Here is a 7,519-nt window from a genome sequence, read left to right as displayed (position 1 = left end):
AATCCCTCCCCCCCAGAAAAGAACTAACAAATACATTTATAACACCCTCCAAAAAATGGGAACTTTGAAAGGAAGGGAGATTCAATTATCAACCCCTGGAGTCTTTTATGTTTAGCTGTTTCTCCAACTGTATGAGAAAAACAAACTAGATTCGCAATTGTTTTTAGCCATGAACCCTTTCTTTGAATGAAATCTCATGAAATGATCCAATATGTAAAATAGAAAACCATGATCATCAAAAGCAGATTTATTGTTATAGTTTAGTTTCAAAAACAAAGTATCATCCAGTGGTTATGAGGAATCTAGGAAAACCTGTCCCAGTAATGCCAACTTTGAGGTAAAGGGCTGACTAGGGCAGCTGAGAAGTGAGATTTTCTGCTTGGTGGGCTTCTTCTCCCTTGCCCGGTCATAGTTTTCAGGGGAGGACAATGTCCCTGGCCCTGTTGGGGGTTCCCATGGCCCTGAGCTCATAGTTTTTTTCTGAAATCTCGACCTATTCCGTTTGAGAGAGTAGAATTCCCTCATCAGATCTTCTACTTCCCACTGCTCTTCCTTCAGCCTCCGGCAACAGTGCAGGGCGGCGGGGTCAATGGGGTGTGCTTCAGTGTTGAAGATGTAACCCCCGGCCCCCAGGATGCACTCCCCGTAGGGGGTTATCACCGCATCGAAGGTGGAGCCATTGTTGTGGATGAAGTTGGTCGGGTCAAACAGCAGGTAGAGGTATTTCACGGTCTCGGCCAGGAAGAAAGACTCCATGCGGTTGTCAAGCTTGTGGTCTCGCAGATCTTTGATCTGCCACGTGGGGGAGGGAAGCAAGTCAGACCAGCATCAAAGTACAGCAGAAAGGGTCAGGGGACCCTGTCAGGCATTCCCGCTCTGCCACTAGGTGACTGCAGGTCTTTGGGCAAATCACTTAACTTTCCAGAACTTTGCCCTTTTCCCAGCCATCATCATCTCTCACCCAGGTTATCACAATTTTCAACTGGGCTTCCTGCTTCCATCCTTACCCTAAAGTATATTTATATCATAAATCTTACCTGTCACTCCTTCACGGAAAACCCTCTGTTGACATCCCATTGCCCACAGACTAAAATCAAAGTCCTTATCGTGGCCTAACAGATCCTTGGTGATCTGGCTTCTGCTCCCTCCCTGACCTCATCTCTTCCTGCTCTCTCCCTGGTTCTCGCAGGTCCAGCCACATGGCCTTTCTGTTCTGTGAACAAACACATGCCCAGCCCAGTTCTTTTCATTGGTGTCCTTGCAACCTGGAGCACTCCTCCTTCAGACGCCCTCCCACTCTTTCACTTCCTTCAGGTCTCTGCTCAAATGCTACCTCATCAGAATGGTCTTCCCTGGCCCCCCTACATGATACAACTATCTCCTAACCCCTTTATCTTACCCTTTTGTGACTCTAAACATTGATCTAATCATTCCCTTCTTAATGATGTAAAAATGTAGCATCATTTACTTAGCTAATCCTCCCTTGACAGACATTAAGGAGGTTACCAAGTTTTTTGCTCTTGTAAACAACTAGTTAGGAGTCTTTATGAAGAGAAATTCATACTGAGTTTACAGTCAGGGATGAGTAAGTTTACTTGCTACAGATATTTATTTTAGCTTCTCAGAATTAGCAATACATTTTCTTAAACCAAACTAATTCTCAGTAGACATCTATTTTACACCAAAAAAATGTGACTAAAACATGGACTTGATGTGACAAGAATTATTATTCTCTTGCCCTCTTTGACAAAGGCCAAGGAGTCAGTTGCCTGTTCCCATCATTTGCCTTGGAAGGGCTCCAAAAGACTTCATTTTCATGGAAATAAGTCAAGAGTTCCTAAGGGCCCAACGGGCTCATCCACTTGGGCTTTTCATAAAATACAACATATTAGAAACTAAAACATATCATTGCTTTATATTTCTCCTACACATATAGGTCTTTTCTTTAAAAACGTGTACCTATGTTTTACTTATAGAATATAATCACATTACAACTTTTTGAAAAAGAAGGTTTTTGTTTGTTTTTAATTCCTTACCCTAAAAAAAACCTCTGCAGGCTTTTTGGCAAATAGGCTTCTAGGCTATTTGCTTACACATTTGGTTTTTACATGTCTGTAACCACTGTTTATTTCTGTCTTGCCTGCCTGGGTCCTCTCAGGATGTGACATGGCTCTCATCCTTAACCCTTCCAGTCCATTCTCCACAGAGCAGCCAGAGTGATCTTTCTAAAATACAAATCAGAGCATGTCACTGCTCTGCTGTAAATGCTCCCAAGGCTTATCATTCCAAGCAGAACAAAAGCCAAACTCTTCCCCACGACTTATACAAAGCCCTGCACAATCTAGCCCCTGCCTACTTCTGGGGCTGTTATCTCCTCCCACTTTCCTCCTTGTTCACGCCCTCCAGCCACACTGGCCTTCTTTCTGTCTTCCAGATACACATTCTTTGTTTTTTCTACTAAAATGTCAGCTCAGGGGCTTGGTCTTTCTTCATTGCTATAACCCTCAGCCTAGCACAGCGCCTGGCCCGTGAAAGACGCTCAGTAAATATCTGTGAGACCAGTACAGCTGTTCCATTAAGGATCCCTGGGTTTGCAAATAAGGCTATGGGACTCTGTAATTCCCTTCTAGAATCCATTTTACAAGCCTTTTCGCAAAATGTTTCACAATACTCACCCTGGCCAAGTAGCCTATTCTGACAGCTAAAGGATCTATGAAGCAGGGAGAATGCCAAGGGCATGGAGTCAAGATCCCTGGGAACTAATCCTAGCTCCACCTCTACTAGCTCTGTGACCGTTAGCAAGGCTCTCAGCTTCTGCTCCTCAGTCTCCCTATCTATAAAATAAAGGCATTGCTTATATCTCTAAGGTTCCTTCCAGTGCTAATATTCCAGAGGCTCTTTAGCAGCAGGGGGAGACATTTCCCAATTCTTGGGCCCATGGAAACACTTACTGTGGCAAATCCACATTCCACCTTGCTGATTTTTTCGATGGATTCCACAGCATCTCTTCCGAGTTCTAAGAGGGTGGGGTCCCCCGTGGCACGGTAGAGGTACATGGCGCTCTCAATGAGTTCTGCAAAGTTCAAAGTAGACCTTCCTTCACCCAGTGGCTGGGCAGAGAAGGCTTGGGGACTGCCTGGGCCAGTGAGAGATTCCTTCTCTCCACACCATGTCCACAAGGTCCCAACTAGGGGGAACATGGGACAACTCACTCAATACTGAATCTTCAGAGCCAATATACCCAGTATGAAGCTTAGTGGACTCAGTGGACCATGGAATCCCATCCCAAGGGAGAGACAGGCAGCCAGGTTCTGGGATAGGGAAGGTGGCAGAGGCGGCTGCCTATCTCCCAATATCTGTTCCCTCCTTCTTCCTTAGTAACAGAAGAGCTAACTTTATCCAAGTACATGGACACCTAGACTAACAACTATTCCCAGCAGGCAGGTGTGGGATTAAGGTCCCTGCCACCAAAGAGAGTCATGTAAGGCCAGAGAAATAAATTTCTATATTATCTAAGCTACTACTTTGTATCTGTCACTTACAGCCTAACCTAATCCTAAAACTTAAAAGAGTATGAGCCTGTCATTACAAGGCCCTTTCCAAGATGGGATAGGCCAAAAGATAAAGGTTAAGATACTCAAGAATCAACCTTCAATCTAACAAAGATGCAGCCATCAGTTCTCTGTGCCCAGAACAAGGCAACAGTCTGGCCCTGTTCTACACCACAACTGGAATTTGACGTTCACACATGGGCCCCATCATAAGATGAATATTCGCCAACTAGCCAACAGGAATTGGACCAGATGGGAATATTTATTCCAGAGAAAAGAAAACTTAGCAAAATGTGTTTGTTGCTTTCAGATATCTAGAGAGCTGTTATGGAAAAGATTTGATTTCTAGGGTGGGCCCAGTAGGCAAAAGCTACAGTTCAACAGACTTTCCTACTTCTTCACCTCTTTTTTCTCAGAGAGGAAAGAACACCTCTCCTCTCCCTATACCAACGTCTCCTCCTGATGTTCTACATCCTGTTTCCTCCTAGCCCTTGATCAGTACTTTTCCCCCTTTTGATTTTTTACTGCAAACTCCATTACTTATTTTTGGAGAAAAGATCGCTGCCTATCTCTCCAGTTTTCTCCTACTTCTCTCTCTGTTTACCCCTCAGGCCTCTAGACACTGGCTAATCTAATCACTCATATTCTAAGCAAGGATTGGGGCACATTTACTGGTAGATGAACACACTGTGTGTGTTCAAAGACAGAAAAGATGGTGTCCTCATGGGAAGCCTCTCCTTATGCTTCTCACAGCTGGCTGACTCAGTGCCCAGGGCCAAGTATCTTGTTTCTTGTTTTCTCTTCCTCACACATGGGCCTGTGTATGCTAGTAAATGCTTTAATTTCCTGTATATCTAGCCAACTCTCTAGAAGAGGGTGACAGCCCAAGGTTTAGATTTGGACTTAGGTGGAGGTTAAGCCCTTTAGAGGCTTTTAGGCTAGGTTCTGTGCTCCAGCACTGCTGATCGGATAGGATACATGCACCAGAGCGTCAGGGACTAGCCAATCTAATCATAGAATAGTATCTTATCTCCCATTTGCTATTGTTTTGGGATAGGAAGGGTGACTGGTCTAAGACATTTCTGGATTCCTGGCTGTGGTACCTTACTTTCCACTGAGCATTCCTGCAAACAAAACATGTTGCCTCCTTAAGTAGTGAGCCCCCTGTCACTGGTGGTAATCAAACAAAGATGAGATAACCACTTGACAGGGCTATTGCAGGGGGATTTCGATTAGAAGACCTCTCAGGTTCCCTCTAACCTTGAGAATGCACATGTCTAAGTCTTACATTTAGTCCCAATCTCTGTCTTCATTTTATCTATTGGTAACATGGGATCCAATACCATCTGAGTATTTTCTCTTTAAAAAAAAAAAAAATGCCATGAGAATAAATGCATGAGAAATACTAAAAACAGCAGCCTCTAAGGAGTCAAAAGTGACTAATTTGCTGCTTCCAGTTGCTGCTTTACTCCTGCTTCTGGTCCCCCTCCAAGACTCCTACAGCAATCACTTAGGGGACTACAGGGTTAGAGGAGGAAGGAAGTGGAGCCGAGGATGGCAGGATGGGCAGAACCCATTAGAAGGCCCATCCCACAGCTAAAAGGCATTCAGGTAGGAAGAGTCTAAAACAATGGGAATGTAACCTATTTTGGGGGAGAGGGGAGATGACTGTGTGCTGACTCAGCTTCCTTCCTCTGTCCCCCTTTCCCTTCCTCTCCTCACAATGTTTAACTTTCCTTCAGTGAGTCATAAGATCGGAGCTGGAAAGGAACTTAGAAGAGTTCTCAAGTGTGTTGCCCCTTTCTTCTCTACATCTTGACTGCTGACCTGCAAGTGGGGAGGTGGACGAGAAGAGATGATTCACTCCTAAAGTCCATTCCAAAGTTCTAACGTTCCATAGATGCACAATTTATCTGACCTGACCCCCTGACTTAACGAAGTGTGCCTCCACATCTGAAATCCCAATGGCAAGAACTCAAAAGGCGTCAGCCTGGCTTTTTCCATCTCACTTGCTTGTCTGGGTTTGAAAGAGCATAAGATGTAATTAGGAGACCTGGGTTCCAGTCCTAGCTCCTATACGTAACAGCCTTGGGCAAGCCATTTCAACCCACCAGGCTTCCGTCTCCTTCTCTGAAAATAAGGGGGATAAATAATTCCTAGAAGGAAAACCATCCAGAGCCACTGGAAGAAGCAGATGGGAAAAAAATGGAGCTGTGAGCACTTGCGAGGCATGGAGCCTCATAGAAATGCGAGGGGTTGGGGTTCTGAGAATCAGAGCCTGTTGGCTGGCAGTAGGCCAGAGATGCTGCTTACCTGGTCGAAGCGGGTAACCCTCTCGCTTCTCCACTGTATATCCCTGAGGAATGTTGTAGAATTCCGGGAGCCCCCCAAACTGCTTCCAGACGGTGTAGTAGTTGAGGAAGGTCCTCATGGCATTGTCAATGTCCCCAATGAGGGTCTGTAGGAGAGAAGTGGTTGTCAGGCAAGCAGCCACCAGGCAGGAAACCCACATACAAAACCCCACACACGGGCTTCCCTGGTGGCGCAGTGGTTGAGAGTCCGCCTGCCGATGCAGGGGACGCGGGTTCGTGCCCCGGTCCGGAAAGATCCCACATGCCACGTAGCGGCTGGGCCCGTGAGCCATGGCCGCTGAGCCTGCGCGTCAGGAACCTGTGCTCCGCAACAGGAGAGGCCACAACAGTGAGAGGCCCGCGTACACCAAATAAAAAAACAAAACAAAAACAAAAACCCCACACACAACCTCAGGGAAAAGAGGAAGCAAAGGCTTTGGGGCCAAAAAGACCTGTGATCAAACCCAGAGTCGGCCATTTACTCAGTGTGCTGCCTCAAACCAGACACTTGACTTCTCTGAGCCTCGTCTCTAACATGCAAAATACAACGTATATTTTACATTGTTGTGAGGGACAGAGGCTGTATACAATGTCCCTGCCTACCAGTACGTGCTCAGTCAATACTGGCTACTAACTGCTTTTAAGTAGGTAAGTCAGCCATCTGATTCAAAATTCTAAGAATAAGAAAAAGATTGATTGTACTTAATCTCACTCAAACCCTACCGCCCAGCAAATAACCATTTTGCATTAGTTTGTAAACATAAGCAAAGATGTATGAGTATGTATTATTTCCCCCACGTTAAATACGGCTTATTAAATATACTTTTCTGTAGCTTCCTTTATTCATTTAACAATACATCTCAATTTTTCCATGTAAGTACATAAAGCACTCCCTCCGCCTATTTATAGAGTTGCATAGTATTCCATTGCTTGGACCACAATTTAATTAGTTCCCTATTGAGAGCTAGTTGGCTTGGTTCCAATCTTTTGCTATTTGCTACAATAATCAATGCTGCAATAAATAACCCCATACATATGTCACCTCAAACATATGTGAAGCATGTCTGTAAGACACATTTCCAGAGTTGGGATTGCTGAATCTGAGAATATATGCACTTGTAATTTTACCAGGTGCCTCTATGTAGCTATTCATATTAGTGTAACCTCACAGGGAAACAGCTGACCTTCTTGACATCTCCACTGGATGTCTCAAGGATAGAACAAACTTGACAGTTTCCAAACAAAACTATCGGTCCCTTCACTCTCCCGCAAAGCTGCCTCCCTCCTCTCACCTCTCTCCCTTTTCAGTAAATGGCACCACCTTCCACTGATTCCACTCTGGCCAGATACCTGCTGGCCATCCTTGACTACTCCCTCTTCCCCCACTCCCACATCCATTCCATCAGCAACTCCTATCAATTCTCTCTCTCTAAAACATCAAGAGTTTTCTCTTTATCTCCAGAGCCACCACCTGTTCACCTGCATCTTACACTGGGATGACCTCAAAGGCCTCCTCACCGGTCCTACCACTTGTCTTCTCCAGTCCACTCTTCCCAAGGCAGCCAGAGTAACTGTCTTACTCAGTGGCTTTCCACAGGCTCAGCTTAAGGTCAAGAC

The 7,519-nt window shown here is 45.2% G+C and overlaps 1 protein-coding gene across 5 annotated transcripts in view; it reads right to left on the bottom strand.

The window, feature by feature from the left end:
- Positions 1–229: 229 nt before the first annotated feature.
- The window catches only part of EDEM2 (ER degradation enhancing alpha-mannosidase like protein 2), a 31,177-nt gene continuing 23,887 nt past the window's right edge, over positions 230–7,519 (bottom strand). For 3 of the 5 annotated variants that reach the window (XM_032606466.1, XM_032606467.1, XM_032606468.1), the window contains 3 exons: positions 5,865–6,009; positions 2,952–3,073; positions 230–792 (listed from right to left, as the gene is read on the bottom strand). In XM_032606466.1, the coding sequence (XP_032462357.1) occupies positions 292–792; positions 2,952–3,073; positions 5,865–6,009 (768 nt within the window). In that variant the 3' untranslated portion in view covers positions 230–291. Of the gene's footprint in view, positions 3,074–5,864; positions 6,010–7,519 lie in introns of all 5 variants that reach the window. The other 2 variants (XM_032606471.1, XM_032606470.1) reach the window with 2 other exon arrangements.

The sequence above is a fragment of the Phocoena sinus genome, chromosome 15 (genome assembly GCF_008692025.1).
Source record: "Phocoena sinus isolate mPhoSin1 chromosome 15, mPhoSin1.pri, whole genome shotgun sequence".
Classification (NCBI taxonomy): domain Eukaryota; kingdom Metazoa; phylum Chordata; class Mammalia; order Artiodactyla; family Phocoenidae; genus Phocoena; species Phocoena sinus.
Note: the sequence above shows the minus strand (reverse complement) of the source record. Positions and strands in the feature narration are given on the sequence as shown.